Source organism: Protopterus annectens, chromosome 1.part2 (genome assembly GCF_019279795.1).
Source record: "Protopterus annectens isolate FY-2018-M chromosome 1.part2, PAN1.0, whole genome shotgun sequence".
Lineage (NCBI taxonomy): Eukaryota > Metazoa > Chordata > Ceratodontiformes > Protopteridae > Protopterus > Protopterus annectens.
In genome coordinates, this window is record NC_056727.1 from 552,318,176 (window position 1) to 552,338,928 (window position 20,753).

General features: G+C 42.2%; 1 protein-coding gene across 1 annotated transcript in view; it reads left to right on the forward strand.

Annotated features, from left to right (window-relative positions):
- The window catches only part of NINL (ninein like), a 1,970,063-nt gene that overhangs the window by 998,464 nt on the left and 950,846 nt on the right, over window positions 1-20,753 (forward strand). The window contains exon 10 of the mRNA XM_044057633.1: window positions 12,313-12,453. Within this exon, the coding sequence (XP_043913568.1) occupies window positions 12,313-12,453 (141 nt within the window). The remainder of the gene's footprint in view (window positions 1-12,312; window positions 12,454-20,753) is intronic.

Sequence of the window (20,753 nt, forward strand, 5' to 3'; positions counted from 1 at the left end):
ACTATTTTTCAAACATTGGTGGAAAATCATTAGCCCTTCTTCTAATTTCATTAGCTAGTTTGCCAAGTAAATCTGAGGGGTAACCCCTAACCAAAAACATATTTTATATTCTGTATAAAGCTGACTTCTGATTCAAAATCAGCTTCTTCAGAAATAATTTGTGAAGCAAATTTTTAACTGAAGTTATTCTGCTCTTCAGTAACTTGAACTGAAGCTAGTGTTGGCTGAATTTTGTTATTTGCTAGTAATTACAGGTGTGGGGGTAGCCACATTCTTTGATTTCCTGTCCTTGCATATTTAAACTGGTGCATGTGAAATAATTCCTGCTTTAAATCTTCAGCTTGGCCAGCTAAGAACTTGGTTATATTCAACTGGATGTATAAGAGAATTTAAGTACCTTTATCTGCACTTTCTTTAAAAAAAAATATATACAGTATTATACAGTATTTAATTTGATTTAAACTGTGTATGAAGGAGTGTTGAAGGAATTTTTAACTGAAGTTTAGTGGCATTGAAACTGCCCGCCCCTCAGCCTGCCTCTGGGCCCATCTCATTTGCTCACTCAACTGAGTGCAGTGAGATCATATTCTGATTTCAGGCACTCCTACTGTGTACAAAGAGACCATCTGGGAAATAGAAAAAAAAATTAAGCTTATTTCCTGCCTTTCTTGTTAAGTGGTACAGACTATTTGTAGGCTTCTGAGCCCCCAAGCCCTTCTGTGTTTGAGGGAAGCCTTCTAGCTTGTTTTTTTTTTCTTATAACTAGCCAGTTTTCTAGTTTCAGCACTCAAATCTGTTTCTTTGATCTCAGCACTTGTTCAGAAAAAAAAAAAAAATTTCATCTGCTTTTACTGTACTTGTGTTTTTACCTACTTCTTTTTACTTTTGCATCATCTTAAAATACTCAATTGTATTTATTACTGTTTGGTGTAACTCATTCTAAGCCTTTTGGTTTAAACACTTGGGCTTCGGACCAGTTAGTTGTTTTGCACTGAGAGGGTTTGTGGTCTGCACTGTTGTGGCAGAACAGGTAGCTTACATCCTTCTAGGTTGAAAACTGCTGATTGAGGGCTCAGTGTCTGTTATTCTAAAAGTGTATTAATTCTGGTTTAAGCGCTTGGGCTTTCAAGCCAGTTATTTTACATTAAGAGGGTTCGTAGTCTGCACTCTTGTGGGAGGAGAGGCTGGACTCTGCCCTTCTGAGCTGGGAATTTCTGGTTAAAGGCTTATAGTGCATGCATATCTGAACTGTTTCTTACTGAAGTTGGTGCGCCTTGTTTGCTGTGGCATAGACTGGATTCGGGCCTGCTGGATCTAGCTTTGTTTGTGTAACTTGAGCACTAATCCAGACATTCTCTAAAGTATTCAATGGTATTTATTACTGCTTGGTTGTAACTTGATTAAAGTGTAGCTATCATTCAAGTCTTTTGGATTAAGCACTTGGGCTTCAGACCAGTTGTTTTACATTAGGAAGGTTTGTGGCAAGCACTGTGGTGGCAGGACAGGTAGCTTTCATCCTTCTAAGTTGGGAACTGCTGATTGAGAGCCCAGTGTCCAAGTGTATTAGTTCTGGTTTAGGCACTTGGGCTTCAGGCCAGTTATTTTACATTAAGAAGGTTCGTGGTCTGCACTCTTGTGGGAGAAGAGGCTGGACTCTGCCCTTCTGAGCTGGGAATTTCTGGTTAAAGGTTTATAGTGCCTGAATATTTGAACTGTATCTTACTGAAATTGGTTCACCTTGTTTGCTCTAGCATAGACTGGATCCAGGCCTGCTGAATCTAGCTTTGTTTATATGCTTGTTGTTTGTTTGCTTGTTATTTCCCTGGAAGCTAATTCCACCTAATACGCAACTTCTCAGCTTCTGTGGATCACTAGTGATATCTGCATTGCTTACTGTACTTATTTCCTTGTTTCACTTGAAAGAAAGTTACTGTTTGTCGTTTTGCATTTAGTTACTTGTAACACATTGCACTCAAGTTACCTGGCACTTGCTCACTAAAGCAATTATATAAGTCAGCACTAAAAATTAAAAGCACTACACCCTCACTCCCCACTGGCCCTTGTTTTCAATTAAGGATTTCCCAATATTATTCTAGCATGTCCAAAGGTCAGTTGTCAATCTCCTCTCCGGTCCAGCTGGTGAATCTGGGAATCTTGAGGCAATGTTATAACTGCCTCATGTACACAGACAACCCTCTCCTCCTCCCACATAACACAAATACTTGCGAGAGATGCAGCTATTTAGCCAAACTGGAGGCTGAGCTCTCTCAACTCAGACAGGAGGAGAAGGCAACTAAACACACCACAAAACCAGCCTCACAATGCTACCACTCCACTGAATCAAACACACAAACACACAAAGACATACTCGGAGGCTCTGAGTAAAAATTTACCTAAACAGCAGAGGCCTCCAAAGCAGACACCCAAACAACTGCTACCTCAAGACACCCCACAAGCAACACATAAACCACAAAAGCAGTGTGCAAAGCAGTCACAGCCCTTAAGGCCAAATACAACACCAAACATACTTGTCATAGGTGACTCCATAGTCAGACACACTGACGTCCCACTCACCAGGCTGAACAAGGAGAGGGTCACAGTAAGCTGCCTATCGGGCGCTAGAATCCGCCACATAACACAAGCACTCGGGTCACTCCACGGCAAGTACAAATATGACACAGTCATTGTCCATGCTGGTGTGAACGACCTGAGACGCACCTCCCTGGACTACATGAAAAGAGACATAGAGGAGCTCTCTGATTATGTAGCCCAGGCAGGTATGACCCTAACCCTGAGCAGTATCCTTCCTTCACCAAGAATGATGCCACAATATAGAGACAAGATGATCAGCTTTAACAATTGGCTTAATGTCTGGTGTCATTCAAAGGGGATCCAGTGTCTGTCTGCCTGGGATGACATGCTTGACAAGCCACGCTGCAAGGGACAGCTTGCACCTGTCACCCCTGGGATTCCGGATAGTGGCTAAGGTTCTTGCCACGCCCATAGTGCCTTTTTAGGCAAGGCTCAAATTCTAAACCTACCACCCTAGAAAACAAAAATGGGAAGAAACTGAGGGTAATGCTGCTCAGTGCCAGAAGTCTAAATCTCAAAATGCACGCACTCGAGGCCCTTCTCAGTATGGAGAACATCGATGTCTGTGCTGTAACTGAAACCTGGTTCAAGGCTCCCGAGAGCACCCCGGCACTATTAGGTTTTACATCATATCATGCGTTCCGGCCCCAAAACCCGGACCACACCACAAAAGGAGGGGGTGTATCCATATTCATAAAGGATACCCACACCTCCAGGTTGGTGGCAACGCACGAAGCTTCGGAAACCATCCAGGTGCAACTAACCATAGGCAAAACTGCTCTACAAATTGTAGCATGCTACAGGCCACCCTCTCAAACTCAGGAACCCCACACAGCCTTCCTGAAGACACTGGAGGGTATAAATGTATCTCCAAACACCATCATATTGGGTGACTTCAACTACCCGAATATAGACTGGGAACATTACTCAAGCCCTAACTTTCTAGCCCAACGGTTCCTGGAGTTCATAAATTCAAATGCCATGGAACAGCTAGTCACTGTTCCCACGAGAGGAGAAAGCATACTAGATCTCATTGTCACAAACATGGGGACAAAATGCTCCACACCGGAAGTATATCCCTCATTGGTGAGATCTGATCATAAACTAATCTCACTGGAAATCCACATCCCGCCCCACCCCAAACAAAAGACCATAGTGAAGAACTTCTCTAAAGCAAACTTCACACTACTCAAGACTGGTGTGGTATCCTTCAAGGCCCCTGAGCCAGAGGAAACCACAACCCAAGCTGCGGAAGCCCTTACAAATGCCTTCTATGAACACCTCCAGGACTGCATGGATCAGGCAATCCCAAATAAAACCAAGACTCTTTCCACAAAGGGCAAACGTCCAGTCTGGTGGACCCCAGCCATTAACAAACTTTACAATAAGAGGAGAAAGCTATTACATGATAGAACAAAATCCATAAAAGGGAAGTCACCCCTGATCATTATTAGTAAAAAAATACGAGCACTCATAAAATCAACTAAGGCCAATTTTGACATACTGGCAGACAGGTTCAGTGCAAACTTCACCCCCCTTTCCCCCCCTAAAGGAGAGATAACTATCCCAGCCGAGTGTAGCCTCCCGGACATCTCAAATGCGCAGGTGAAAGATGCTCTCTCTAAAGCTAAAAACACAGCATCAATGGGACCGGATGGTGTCCCCGGCTGTGTACTACACGAGCTAAATGAGGAATTAAACCCGCACATAAGGCAGCTGTTTAATCTCAGCCTTACCACAGGATACGTGCCCAAGGAGTGGCGTACGGCAACTGTGGTCCCACTCCACAAAGGCGGCGCCTCTACGGACCCTGGTAATTACCGCCCCATAAGCTTAACAAGTCTAGTCTGCAAAGCTATGGAGAGGATCATAGTGGAGCTCATAAACAAAGATATAGGGGACTTGCAGACATTGGACCCGACCCAGTTTGGCTTTGTCAAGGGAAGATCATGCCTTATGAACTTGGTCGACTTCTTCAAAACAGTCACCAAGGCCATTGATGAGGGAAAGGCAGTCCATACAGCCTACCTTGACCTTGCAAAGGCTTTCAACACAATACCCCACTCGGGTATTGTAGAAAAACTTACCAGCTTAAATGTAAACCCATATGTCACAAGATGGGTTGCAAACTGGCTTAAGGACAGAACCCACAGGGTTAGAGTTGCTGGCGCTGTGTCAGACTCCAAGCCAGTCACAAGTGGTGTCCCACAGGGCTCGGTCCTTGGCACCCTATTGTTTGGCATCTACTTCTCAGAAGTACAGGCCAACATGGGAGGACTTTGGCTGACAAAGTTTGCAGACGACTGCAAACTGGGCCATAGTGGAAAGTGCATTGGACACGGATATCCTTCAGAAGGGACTCACGGAAACAGATAGCTGGTGCCAGAGCCATGGCCTGAAGTTAAACGCCAAAAAATGTATAGTCATACCCTTCGGGAAAAACAAGGTAACCCCAAGCTACCATATAGGTGGCAATCCACTAAGCACAGAAGAGGTTATCAGGGACCTGGGGACCCAGGTTGTCAGTGGCCTTTCTTTTGACACTCACATTGCTAAAGTGGTTAGAAAGACCTTCTACATTGCCCACCTGATCATGAAGGGATTCACATCCAGATCTAGTGAGGTCATTGTTCCCTGTACTCTTCACTTATCAGACCAATGATCGAGTACAATGCCCCATTCGGGATGTATCTCACCCGACATCTGCAGCAATTGGAGAGACCCCAAAAGTTCCTCACCAAAAGGATAAAGGGACTCCAAAATCTGTCATATGCTGCCAGATTGAAGAAACTCCAGCTCTATTCAGTCGCATACCGTCTGCTCAGAGGTGACATGTGCCTGACATACAAGGCCATGTCCAACCCGAATTAATGGACATGCTCCACCTCAAAAAATCCAAATCCACCAAAACCACTAGAGCAAGTGACTTAAACCTTAGCACGGCTATAAATAGGATGTGCTGGAGGGATAGATTTATCACTCAGAGACTCCCTATGCTGTGGAATAAAATCCCGGTCCATGTGAGGCAGAGCACCTCGCTGACTCTGTTCAAGAGAAATCTAGACCTGTGGATGGGAGATCGTAGGTTTACCCTGGGAATCATCTCTGTGTCACTGCTGGACAGAGGCACAACAAACTAATGGGCACAGTATTTTTTCATATAAGGGGTGGCGTAAGCCACAAAAATTTGGGCTAGGCTTATAAATGCCTTAGGGCAGATAGCCTAGTATAAACCTATGAACCTATGAATAAACTGACCCTTCGGTATGTTATTTTTCATAAAAACAGGATGGTTGCTCAAATAATGCAAATAACTGTTAAAAGTCTCCTTCCTATGTATTCCACTTGTGAAACGATTATTAGAAGTATCCCAAGTCAGAGTTATATCCAAAAAATGCACTGATAGCCCAGCATTCCCCAATACAAATTAAAAAAAAAAATCACTGGAATTATTAATATTATCACAAAAAGAGTGAACCTGGTCTATGCCACCTTCCAGGATAAAAAACAAATCATACACATATCTGCCATAAAAAAAACACATGATATTGCTTCATAATAGGTCTGAGAACACTATGCTCCCACCACCCAAGAACTAGATTGATGTAAGCCGGGGCCGCAGCAGACACCATAGCTACCCCTCTTAGCTGCTTTTAAATTTTCTTGTTAAATAGAAAATAATTGTTATTAAGCACTAGTTCTATTAAGGTGCATAAAACAAATATGCTGTCGGAATGAAGGTGGGCTACATTTCCCAAGAACTGTGTAACAAAATCAACCCCTTGGTCATGTAGGATGCTCGTAAACAATGATTGGACATCCACTGTAAACAAAATGTTCTTAGAATCAAAGGAATATGCAGAACTAAAAGTCCTAATCAAATCCAAAAAATGCCATGAGTCCTTAATAAATTAATCTAATTTTTGGACTAGTGGATTTAACATATAGTCAGCTACTAAAGAAATACCTTCTGTGACTGAATTAGGTGAAGATACTATGGGTCTAAATTGGGGGGGGGGGGGTTCAAGATTTTTGTGAATTTTGGGGATACCAAACATGGTCCCCGAAAGTGGATGTTCAACTAACATAAAATCATACATGTCATTAGTAAAATACCCATCGACCCACAGATCATATAAAATAGATTGTATATAGTGATATGCCTTAAAAACCAGCTGTTGACTAATTAATGAATATTCAGTCTCAATACTTAGCATATTTTCCATATAGTTGACATATTTATCTTGTTCAAGAATTACCAGCCCCCCTCCCTTATCGGCTTTCATAAACCAAAGGTGGCTTAAAGACCTCATTTCTTTTAAGGCTGTTCTTTGAGCTCTAGTAAGATTATAAAACTTATAATCTACCTTAGTATGAACAAGTTGTCTGATGTCTTCAGTGCAACAATTTTCAAAAACACGTAAGGTGTTAGTTAAGGGGAGAGTAATGGTACTTGGTTTGGCAAACAGACATTTATTAAACTCCATACTAGAAAAAACACAACTTAAATTTAGTTTACGACAAAACATTTTTAAATCCAACAATGTGTGTCCTAAATTCATCCTTTTGCTAGGCACAAAGGTAAAACCAGGCCCTAAAACAAATGACTGATCAGAAGTAAATCAATAACAGGACAAGTTATACATTTTCTCATTCAAAAAGTCAGTATTAAAATGTTCAGTAAAAGCAGTTACTTTTTCTTGTTCCTTGTGGAAGTCTTTCTTGTTGACATATTGCCCATCTCGTTCTGACATAAAACAGGTCTCTTCTCAAAGGGGACTCGCCCTGCATTAACTGGAATCTGACCAGAACCATTAATTTCATCCTGTTCATCACAAGAAGTATCAGACATACCATTCATAGATTCACTTGTGGAACAATCAGAATTCTAAGTCTAACAGGAAGTGACATCACCACCTGTCTTAACTTCACTAAAGGAAGTAGGAAGAAGACCAGAAGCTCCTAGGTGTCTATAGCGACCCCAAAGTTGGTTCTGTGTCTTAAAGGGGACAATAGCCTTTTTAACATCAGAGACCTGGGTGAAAAGCAGTATTGTTGGAATATGCATTAATGTCCCATTGTAACTTCTTTAGCTTTCTCTATATTAAACCATGCTCAAATTCTTCCATAGAAAAAAGCAAAGCAGAGTCGTCTTTGTTTAAACAGGGTATATTTCTTATAAGCTTCTGCAAAGAAGCTTCTGTCTTAATAATATCATTGCGTACCTCCCCAATTCGTTTCTCATTGCGACCAACAAGCAATTTTAAGAAGTCAAGCCCTGTTTTAGAAAAGAATGACACCAATTCAGAAAAAAAGGACTATGTTGGAAGTACACCATTAGGGCATTTAAAAAAATACAAACCCTTAGGTACTACTCCCACTTGTATGCATTTATCAAAGTACTTGGTCTCAACAACCAAAACTCTGTACTTTTTTAGTAGTTTTTCCAACAAAGATAAAAGTCTTTTAGCCTCTTTTTCCTGTCATTAAACATAGTAGAGGTTAAAGCTAAATTGTAGGCATCAAATGGGTCTGAATCACAGTTTAAGACTGCAGTAATGTCACTAAACACAAGCATATTGTTCTCAGAATGAAATACTGAAGCAGTCTTATCAATTAGTCTCCACACTTTCACCTTCTGAACTATGTGAGGACAGTTTACTTAAACCAGTCATTCTATAATTACTTGCTGTTAAAGTTTCAAGAGTCTTTTGCATATCTTTCATAGTGCACATCAACATGGAAAGCAGGTTGGTATCTTGAAAATCAGACATACCAGGTGTAGGATGAACAGACATCTCCAAAAGTAGGTCCTCGTTCAGGCCAGCCATCCACAGGAAGGACACATCAACTAGGAAAAACAACAGTCCCAAGGATGAAGCAGCAGCAGAAACTAATAAAAACCAAACCTCCAGTCTGACCGAACAATGAAAGAAACCACCAACAATAGCGAAAAACACAGTTTAATATCGCTTTTGTCTCAAAAGACTTCTTCAGAATGAAATAAAATGCACACAGTAGCATCCCCTTGTATATCAAATCAAAATAATTATCTAATAATCAATTACTTCAAGTTGTTGTTGTTGTATCTTTCGTCTGTTCCCGGTTAGGTGTTGCCACAGTGGAACTCCGGTCCGCTAATGATTGGCAGTAGATTTTTACGTACTGACTTGCCAGGCCTGATGCACAACCTTTAACGAAGGTACGCCCATTCGTGCATGTCTCCACACAGAAGACGCTTTAGCGGAGAATCGAACAGGACAATGTCTTACTGTGAGGCGACAATGCTACCGCAGCACCACCACCGCAGCTTTAATCAATTAGTTGAAGTGCACTAGCAAAATGAATACAGTCCTTTAAAGGCATACATCTAATAGCATAGCAGACAGTTCATTTTTAAATTTTCAGTCTTCTATTCTTCAGAAAACATTTAATATTCACCGAGTCATTAATACCATTTTTTTTGCCGGCCCCTAACCTGAGCTGCCACATAGTTTCTCTTTGCTCCAGTTGATCCTTATAGGACCCCCCCCCCCTTATATTTCTAACTACATGTTCCAAAACAGCAAACAGAAACTTTTTAAAACCACTACATGTAATGGAATGTTTAAATAGAGCATTGTTGATGTTCTTAGTTCTAATACAATAATAGTGCTCTTTAATTCTTTTACTAAGTGGTCGTGTGGACATACCTACATAAACTTCATTGCACACAGAACAAAACCGCAAGATAGACTATGCCACTAGTATTGCAGTTGTATACACCATCAATGGAAAGTGTCCTGTTCAAATGGGGTAGATCAATATAGGGTCCCTCTAAAATAAAACAACATGAAGAACAAAAACCGCATTTATATTTATACATCTCCTTACAGCGTCTACTGTTGTCATGGTACTTTTATATATGGAGTCAAATTTGTAAACATTTTTTTAAACAGTCAGTTTTTTTATATATACAAAATGTTCAAGGGTACCAGAACTTGTCAGAGGTTTGGGATGCATGGCTAGGCTTAAAAAGACCCTTGTGGCCGTTAGCCAATTAAACGCCTATAAACCTAGGAGACCCACTACTAGAAAATCTTTCTTAGCTAAATGGAAAAGTTTTTCCCATTGGTGCCACAAACGTAGTAAGGACCCTGTGTTATCACAGGTCCCTGTTGTACTACAGTATCTGTGTGAACTACTTCAGCCAGGTTTAGCCTACACTTCTATAAAAATTCACCTGTCAGTCATCAATGCCTGCCTCCCTCCTAACCCTCCAGTTATGGCTACAGTGGAAGTTAAGCTCTTTCTCTTGAGAGGCCTACATTTTAACCTTCAAAGCAAGCCCATCTCTCCCCCTTGGGATCTGAATTATAAACTGGACAAGCTTATACTGCCTCCTTTTCAGCTAGCATATTCCACTTCTCTAAAATTCTGTACTTGTAAAACTATTTTTCTCTTTGGTCTCACCGCTACCAGGAGAGTTTGTGCTGCAAGCTGTCATGCCCATTCCTCCCTTTATTATTTTTCACAAGGACAGGTTTGCTCTCTGGGCTAATCCATCATTTGTGCCTAAGGTAGTGAAGCAAGCTGTCCCTCATCAGGCTGTTCATCTACCCTCTTTCTTTCCCAGTCCCCAGAACAAGAGAGAAGGACTCTTGCATTATCTGGACATTTATAGGCAACTCAGATTTTATCTAGACAAAACTAAGTCCTTCAGAAAGACTGACCAGTTGTTTGTATCCTTTATGAGCCCTAAAGTGGAACAGCCAGTCTCCAAATAAACTGTTGCAACTTGCATCTGTAATGCCATCTCTTTCTGCTATGGTAAGACCTTGCCTTCCTGCCTGTAAGCTCATTTCACTATGGCACTAGCTTCCTCAGGTGATTTCCACAAGGGAGTAGACACCAGGTCTATCTTAGAAGGTGCCACTTGGTCCTCTCTACACACCTTTACCAAACACTACAAAATTGATTATTTCTCCAGGTCCAGGACAGCCTTTGCTAGGTCATTCATGTCCAAACTGCTGAGCAGCTCTTCTGTTCAATAGGCAACCACCCTTCCTATCTTCTTTAGCTCTGGTAATCACCCATTGTTAGGGTTACTGCAACACTGTTTTCAGTCAGGACATAGTACAGTTGTGTAAGAATTTACCATTACAGTAGATGATCTGCTGACAATTGTTCAACTGTTGCAGTATTCCATCCCATCCTTCTTCCCATATTCTCTACCTGACTTCAGCCTTCCCTTTCTTCTTCCCTTTTGCTTTACGCGGTCTTCTCTGTTACATGGAAAAGGGGGAGTTTTCTTGCCTATTTGAGCTACACCCCTTCTGGCTGTGACTAGTCCCTTCTCTCATAGTCTTCAGGCTGCTGGCTTGTTGATAGTTTGCAGATCCACACGTGTGTCTGTCTGTATACCCTTATGCTTACGAGCTGAAGTCATGCGTCAGATGTGCAACCTTAGAAAGGTAAAGCTTTGGTATCCTGGCCGGATGTTAGTGGTGACAACACCCATATGTCAGGAATACTGAAACAATTATCAGTAGGACATCTACTGTTAAGGCAAGTTCTTAAACAACTGTACTTACCCTTGTTTGTGACTAGATTGTGCGCTTTTTTCTTTTTAACTTGTACTAATTGCTTCTCTGCAGACTTCTGTCTTCAGTCAGAATACTTGATTTGTGGCCTGGGTCATGGATGTATGATCACACCTGTCCTCTCAGTTTCCCATGTATGTTTGATCATTGCATTATCTAACTTAGCTGTGTATTGTAGGGCTGCCCTCTGAAGTTATTGTGGGCGATCTTTCTTGCTGTCATTACATGCCCTGAGCTGGCTTAAAAAAAGAATGACATATTGAAATGGGGAGAGAACTGTTGCACAACTGGAAGGTCAGAATAGAATTTTCGTTTTGATATATGGATGAGGTCTGCAGTACCAGTTTTTTTATTTTTATTCCTAAAGAGCTTACATGTCATGGTGTTGTCCCGTACTCTGCATCCCTTGTGTCTTAATTCACTACTTGTACCACTGTTCTCTGTCTTCACTGCAATTATAATTGTCCTGCAGAAAGAAGAATCACCTTTTTCCCTGACTGGTGTCCCAGCTGCCTGGGGTCATCATCAAATTCCTTTCTCTGATATCATTGCCAAGGCTAAAGTCTCTGTGCCATTTGGTCAGTCCTTTTAAAATTGTCTTAGCATAAGTACTGTACTAAGCCTCCCTTAAAAAAAATTATTAGGTTCAATGTGATGCACCCAGTTAACCAATTTCAGTAAATTAAGTAAGATTTTCTATGCATCGATTATATACCCAAGTTCCCTTACAGGATTTTAATGTCTTGACCTCCTCAGACTTGCTGTTTTGTACATTCATGACCTTTGTAGTGAAAGTTTTACCCTAGCTGCCCACCCTATGTCTTTTTTATTTTTCCTTGGTTTCTACGTATGCCTCTGTGAGAAACATGCTAACCTTACTAGACTTTGTTGATGTCATGGAGGTGTATGAATGACTCTCTAATGTCCTCCCAGCCTCCTTTTTTCAAGAGTAGTTTAAAATATTAATTTCCTTTAAGCTCTCCCTATAACCTGAAATGAAGTAGTAGGTATGGAAGTACTGAATGCAGTTTATAAGTTCAGCTTCTGTTTGTGCTGATGTCACATTTTTTAATGTTGGCAGTCCACCTTCTATTAGTGTTGCAGCAAAGCAAATGAAATTCTGTCATATAATTTACAGCACACGAGTTGGACAATTATCCAGAGAGAGAGACAAAATTAAAATGGATTTGGAAAAAGCAGAGAAGCGAAATTTCCAGCTTGTCAGAGAAGTGGACGACCATCATTCTGTTATGGAACAACTAAATGAAAGTAAAATCAAGTAAGTTCACTAGTTCTGTTTTTTGCAGAATGATTACTAGTATTCATTTTAAGGATGACAGGAACAATTCTCTGCAGGTTTCATGAAATTGTATTTTTTTATGTATCATTTCTTAAATATTGAGAGTAGGAATTCTTTTTGCCATGGTTTGTCCTTTACCTTCATTTAATATTTTAATTCTAGTATCAAGAACAAATGCTATAAGTAAAGTATATTTTAAGTTTGTTTTTTTCTCTGTAGCTGTCCATCTGATAACATAAGCAAAGCTATTGTATTAATTAAGAATAATGTATACAGTGTGAGTTCATGTTTGTTCCCATAGGGCAAATACCGATGGGGATAAATGGATGTATGAGAGTAAGAAATTGGAGACGATAACACTTCAGTTAAGGGAAGTTCCAGTTAAGTTACCTCACTGGGTGCCAAGATGGTACTAGTACCTTTAAAATGAAGCACTGGCACCTTGGGAGTGATAACACAGTGCATTCTCTTGTTACTAACTGATGCGTTGTAGCACAAACACGTAGGATCAGAAGTGTAGGATGAGGACTGTAGTTTTGTTATACAGCACTGTGTCAGAAGTTACTGGGTAGTTGTATTTTGTTTTATTTCAGTCCCAGGAAAAGTAATGTAACAGATTCTGCAGTTTAGTAATATTCTTGAATGTTAATTTGCTTGCAAGTTGCCAGCAGCATAGTTTTGTTCAGTGAAGTTTTTCCTGGTCTTCTGTGAACTGTCTGCATAGAAAAACTGATTTTTAACAACAGGGAGGGAATATATAGGTTCATAGGTAAGAACTAGGCTAGCCGCCTTTGTGAACCATTTTAAGCTTAGCCAATTTCCTTTTCAAAAGTGAGAATCAAACATGGTACCTTGCGTTTGTAAAGTAAACACCTTAACCATTATGCCACCCCCACCCCATCCATTATAGCTATTATCTCTGCCCACTGATTTAGTTGCAGCTCCTCGTTAAACACTAACATTTTCACCACCTCACAGGAATTGTCCAGTGTATTTCCCATACATTTTTGAAAACAACTATTCTGTCCCTTAGTTAAAGTTTACTAATTTGTATTATATCTTCAGGTTGTCATCTGTTTAGATTTTGTAGCTGAAGAGTACCTTGAATCTTAAAGATGTAACATCAGAGACCCTTCTCGATGGATTTGGATGCTGAGATTGGGTTTATTTTCTCCACCAGTTCCCATGCTTATGTATGGATGTACATTTATGACCATGCATTTCATGAAAACATAAAAGTGCTTGTCCCCCTTGCCCACAACTTCTCATTCCCATTTTCTCAGTATAACTCTCGATGCCCTTCTGTTCTCATGTTCCAGTATTCATAACCTTACGGAGTTGCTGCCTGCAGCACCGGACATCCATCCATTATTCCAAAATTTTAGAAGCTGGGGTACATGCGATGTTGCATGCAAGGGCCATAAACTAATGTTGACTATATCTGTGATGTCTGCACGTACCCAGTTCAGAACTTTTCTGCCACAGCGAGAGAACTTTTCTGCCGCAGCTGGATTCAAACGTCCAATCGCCAGTTCTGCAATCTGGTGTTTGCTCGACATCGGCCTTCCAATTTCTTGATTGTTTACCAGCTGTCCGCACTGACATAGTACCCTTGTGGGATTTTTCTTGATGTTTATCGTGTTTCACTGTTGCAGTCATTACTCTTGGGTTATCCTGCTGGCAGGCTACCCACAGTCGGCCTGAATTCCAAGGTCTTGGTCTGGTGTCGGTTGCTGTCGCCTCTTCCCTGACGTCAGTGTGCCAGGGGTATAAAAGATGCAGCCGACTCCATTTTCTTCAGTCTTTCTTGCCTTGCGGTGCCCGAAGCAAAAGCAGTTTGCAAGTGCCGGTCGGCTGACTCCTGAGATTTTCAAAATCGAATTTTAGATCCAAAGTCTTCATTAAAGCTAAGTACCCCGTTGGGGAAACTCTTTTCTTGCTCCAGACCAATGTCAGAAAAAGTTAACAGTTGTATTTCTTGTGGGAAGCAAATACCTCATAAGGATTTTCATTCTTACTGTATTCCTTGCCTAGGCCCTGATCACGACATTGCTAGCTGTCGGTTTTGTGCTAGATTTAACCAACGCACTATTAAGCGTCGGTACAATTTTGCCTTTCATTACTTTGGCCGAAGGTTTAATTATATAATGCCGTTGGAACAGCTGATGATTGGAGTTTATAAAAAGTGCAAGGAAAAGGACAGGTATTCGAGGTCCAAAACCGATGAGGCCCCCGCTAGGCCAGTCGCCGGTTCTCAGTGAGGCGCTTTCGCAGCCCCTGACGTCCGCTACCTAAGAGCCACAGGCCGCTTCCGACTCCCACGTGGAGCCGACTAGGTGTCTGAATACTCAAGGTATTGGACTCTCGAAACTATTCCCTCAGATGGGTCCGGAGCCGGAGAGCAGGCATCGGCTTCTGTGGGTGTTTTCAGACCTACACAATTATATGTCAAGCCAACCTCAGCTTCAAAGACAAAGTCTAAAACCACTGTAAAGACAAAGAAACAAGTACAGCATTCTCCTGGACAGACTTCCATGCCTAAGAAACAGATGCTTAAAATGGCCGAAGACCTAATTACTTTGATCAGGGGTTCCCATCCCCCTCCTGATAAGAGGCCTAGGCAAGAGACAGAATATGACTCTTCTGATCAGGTTTCAATTTCCTCTGATTCTTCTTCTGAACAGGGATACTCTTTTCCTCCCTATGAGGATTCTGATGCTGAAGAATCTATTCCTTCAGCCTCTCCACCTGAGGATTATTCTTTTGAGGAAACCCTGCATACCATGAGGCAGCATTTTCACTGGGAGAGCCAAGATTACTCCGAATCTAAGAAAAGGCTCAGAGACTTTCTTTTACTACCTCAGCACAGACCTCTTGCTATTCCACCTGTTACATTGTAGATGATGTATTTTCAGAGTCCGGCCTGTCTCCTGACTCTTTACCCCCTGCACCTGCTAAGCCAGACAGATACTACAGGGTTCCAGATTCTCATAAATTTCTATATAAAAATCCTGCTGCTGATCCAGAAACTATATCTCAGGGTCCAAAAGGGGTCAAGGCTTCCACTGCAAAAAACCCTGCCCCCTCGGATAGGGATTCTAGTGCACTGGACAGATTGGGGGAAAAAGCTTACACTTCTGCTACCTTGGCTGTAAGGGCTTTAAATTGTCAGTTTCATATGCTTAAATATCAACAATACTTAATATCACTGCTTAAACAGAAAATGTTGACAAATTCTGAATGTTCTGATAACAAGGAAATGCAGGATTTATTGCATGCAGCTGAACAAGTGGGAAAGCATACTTTGCAATGTGGTTTTGATTCACTGGAGGCCTCTTGCAGGGCTGCTGTTACCGGTTCTGTCATTAGAAGGCATGCTTGGTTAAAAGAACAGAATCTGCCTGATCATGTTAAAGCAAAATTATTGGATGCTCCATTACAGCATGATACTTTGGTGTTAAGGCAGAAGAGGTGTTGAAGAAAATGGAGGATAAAGCAAAATCCATGCAGACAGTTAAGGATTTCCTACAGGTACGGCCACCCAGATTTAGCAGGAACTGGCCTACAAAGAATTGGTCCTTTCCAGTGTCAGACAGGCCACAAAGAGGCAGATGCAGATGCCCCAGAGGCAGATCTCAGCCCCAAGGCTCATACAGGCCTAAACAATGGGGTGTTTCTACCTCCAAAAGTGGAGAAGACAAATCACAACCATACAGGAAACAGTCCCAATGACTTTCCTCTGCCAGAACCAAGCACTTATCTTTTGGCAGCCCCCTTAGGGGGAAAACTAGCACTTTTTTCACCAAATTGGCGCATGATTACCCAGGACAAATGGTCTTGAACATAGTGTCTCAGGGCTACAGGTTCCACTTTCACACCCAGCCAAGGGCAAAAATTATGCCAGACCTGCCACTCAGTCAATGGGCAGAGGCACAAAAGCAGGTTTCATCCCTCATGGTCATGAGAGCCATTCAACAAGTACCACAACAAGGGCAGGGACAAGAATTTTACTCGAGACTTTTCTTGGTGCCCAGTAAGGACAAAGCCTGGAGGCCAATACTGGACCTGTCTATACTAAACACATTTCTGGACGTTCCAAAATTCAAAATGCTGACTCTGCAGCAGCTACTGCCCATGCTGGGCAAGAAGACTTGGCTCGTAACTTTGGACCTAAAAGAAGCATACCTGCATGTCCCAATCAGACAATCTTGCAGAAGATACCTCAGATTCATAGCTGGCTCAATGCAATACCAATTCTCTGCACTGCCCTTTGGCTTATCTACTGCGCCCAAGGTCTTCACAAAATGCCTGGCACCAGTAATTGCATTTTGCAGACAAAGAGGAATTCAAATATATCCTTACTTGGACTGCCTTATTCAAGCAGAGAACAAAGACATTCTACTAAAGCATCTGGCGTTTGTAAAAAGATTACTAATTTGCCTAGGTACACAGTAAACGAAAAGAAATCAAAACTAGTACCCTCTCAAGAGATAATATTCTTGGGTGCAAGCTTAAATACAACTGCCCAGATGGCTTATCTCACGCCAGACAAACAAAGGCAACTGACGTCTTACTTCAAAATGTTGGCAACAAAGACCCCGTTATCTGCAAGGAAAATTCTGCAGACTTTGGGCTTCATGGCATCCTGCATTCTGCTAATTCCATATGCCAGACTGCATATGAGGAAACTACAATGGTATCTAAAAAGTGTTTGGACTCAACATTGCCACAGCCTGGAAACATTAATTACCCTCATTCCCTGCCTGCAACAGGAGTTTCGATGGTGGGCACAGTTCTGTCACCACAACAAGGGACAGCCATTCACTTTACCCACAGCCAGGCAGACACTAACAACAGATGCATCAGATTATGCCTGGGGGGCCCACATGCCAGGAAAATGTATTCAGGGCACATGGCCCGCAATCCAGATGCATCTTCATATCAATCAAAAAGATATGCTAGCTGTTCAGAATGCCTTGACATCCTTCAAGGATCTACTTCATCCAGGACAACTACTGGTAAAGACTGACAATACTACAGTCATGTGGTACATAAGCAGGGAGGCACACATTTCTACCCCCTCTGCAGACAAGCCATGACTTTGTGGGACACAGCATTGACTTATCAAGTTCACCTGCAAGCACAATTCCTGCCAGGAAAAATCAATACTCTGGCAGACGAACTAAGCAGAAACCTCATGGATCCCCACGAGTGGAAACTGGATCCACAAGTCTTCAGCATGATAACAAGGAAATGGGGATGCCCAGACATAGATCTATTTGCCTCCCCTCACAACTGCCAACTACAGAGATTCTGCACAAGGATTTATCACAAGCAAGCATGGAAAGTGGATTGCCCCATCCTTCAGCTGGAAAAACCTAACAGTATATGCCTTTCCACCACTGCCTCTCCTCCCCAAGGTACTCCTAAAGGTCAGACAAGAGAAGCCAAAAATGATACTGATTGCCCCGGACTGGTCACGCCAGCACTGGTACCCAATCCTAAAGAATTTGTCTTGAGGTCCAGCCTGGACATTGCCTCAAACTTCTCACTTACTGACCCAACAAAACAATCAGATCCTGCACAGCCAACTCAGGACCTTAAATCTGGCAGCATGGCGGATAATGTAGCCACTCCTCTTTCAAAAGCTGTAATGGATGTTATCTTGGAGGCCAGGAGACCCAGTACCAGAAAATCTTATGCAGAAAAATGGAAGAGATTCTGTGCTTGGAACCAGGAACAAGGAATTGACACGTTTGTACCAAATATTCCTCAGATTTTACAATACTTAACTGAGATGCTGGACAAAGGCTTATCCTTTTCATCAATTAAGATTCATACCTCTGCCATTTCAGCCCATTACAATACGGAACCACCTATCTTTTCTCATCCTTTAATAAGGCAGTACCTCAGAGGGTTCAAAAACATAAGACCTCCAAGGAGAGCACCAATACCTGCATGGGACCTCAATTAGGTCTTGGAAAAACTCACACTGCCTTTTTTTGAGCCAGCCACAGCAGCTGATATAAAATTCTTATCCTGGAAAACAGCTCTGCTCCTAGCAATAACCTCTGCAAGACGAGTCTCTGAGTTACAGGCACTTATGGCTGTGGAACCTTTTATAATTTTCCATCCAGACAGGGTTTCTCTGAGGACGAACCCTATATTTATGCCTAAGTGTGGCCCTTAAGCAAAACCATTCACTTGCCTACCTTTTATCCAAACCCACAGAACAAGGGTGAGAGACTTCTGCATTCTTTGGACATACACAGACAACTACGCTTCTAACTGGACAGAACTAAAGCTTTCAGAAAGACTGAGCAACTTTTAGTGGCATATGCTGCAGGATCACAAGGAAAGGCTTTCTCAAAACAGACTATTTCAAAATGGATAGGCCATTGCATTCGTCTGTACTACTCACAGCATGGCAAATCAAAGGGCATTAGGCCACATTTTACCAGAGCAGCAGCCACTTCAGCAGCCTTCCTCAGAGGAGTACCAACCAAAGACATCTTAGGGGGCTGCAACTTGGAGTTCAGTGCACACTTTTACAAAGCACTACCGCTTACCTACTCTAAATCCAGAGCAGGCTTTGCCACTGCAGTTCTGCAGGACCTCATAGCCTCTCCTAATCCTATTTAGCCCAGCCAGCCATACTCAGCTTTGGGATTCAACCCAAGAGTAATGACTACAACAGTGAAACACGATGAACATAGTACAGTTGTGTACCTACCATAAATGTAGATGTTCGAGTGTATTCACTGTTGCAGTCCAGGTTACCCTCCCACCATCCCCCTTTCATTTGGTGGGTCTTATCTGTACTTCTCTATTCTACACAACCTATGTGGTGTATTTGCCTGTAGATGAAGGAATGTTTACTTTAGTGCATGCATGTTTATTGGCATAATCTATTTGGCCTACCCTTTTGGGGGCACCTGACATCTGAGGCAAGAAAAACTGAAGAAAATGGTGTCGGCTCCATCTTTTATACCCCTGGCGCACTGACGTCAGGGAAGAGGCGACAGCAACCGACGCCGGACCAAGACTTTAGAATTCAGGCCGACTGCGGGTAGCCTGCCAGCAGGATAACCCAAAAGTAATGACTGCAACAGTGAATACACTCGAACATCTACATTTATGGTAGGTACACAACTGTACTTTTCTTTGCTGCTGTTTCAGATGTACATGTCTTCTACTAAGGAAAAGCGTGCTTGTGGTAGACAAATCCTGTATAAAGACACACACAAGCAGTGTTTATTTTGTCTAGGGGAGGCCCACGATTACAAAGCCTGTACCATTTTCCAGTCCTTTGTTCTGAAAACCCTTCGAAGCTGCCTGGCAGCTTTAAAACTGTATTTAGTAAATCAGTGTCTCAGATGTTTGGTGACCGGTATGGAAAGTGAAGCAGGCCTCTTCGAGGAGCCGTAGCTGCACTTCACTTTTCCGGTGAGATCCTTGAGGTGAATATCAGGCTAGGATTACTCTGGACGTCAGGTATTGTGCAGCAACCTGGATCTGAAATGGAAGCTGGTGCTGCGGATACTCAGAGTACATCCGCTGAGGTTTTTCAACCATAAGAACCTGATGCTGAGGGGGGACCATGGCTCCTGGCTTCGGAGGGCCCTGCTACTACTTCAGCTTTGCCATCCACTATTAAGATGGCTCTTAGGTCCACTTCTGCTCCTTCCACTCCTTTAAAAAAGAAGCAAAAAAAAACATACTTCTAAAGATTCTACTCCACCCTGGGAGACCTTCTCCCTGTCTTTGTTTAAGGCCTTTCAGGCTCTTCAAACTCAGATACCCCCACCAGGCCTACCAATTGCATCTCAAGTACTATATGAGGAGGAGTCTTCCTCCTCAGATGAATACTTAACCTACTGCTCCCAGTTAGAGACCCCCCAAAGATTTTGTTTACCCTGAAGAAGAAAAGTCTCTTACTCCTGACTGCCCTGGAGAAGATTTCTCCTTTGGAGGTACCATTTCTCTGCTTAGGCAACATTTTAAGTGGAAACTGTCAAATGTCTCTGACACCAAAAATAGATACTTCAAACTATTGCAGATGGAGAAGCCCTCACCATCTGCAGTCCCACTTTTACTCCCAGAATTCCAGGATGCTTCCTCTGCTGACTCCCAAAGCCCAGAATCACAGCCTCCTACTTCTAAGAGACCGGACAGATTCTACAAGGTGTCTGCCAAGGAGCAGTACTTTTTCAAAAATCCTCCTGCAGACCCTGCAGTTATTGCAGTGTCATCTGATAAGTCCTCTAGGCAACTACATT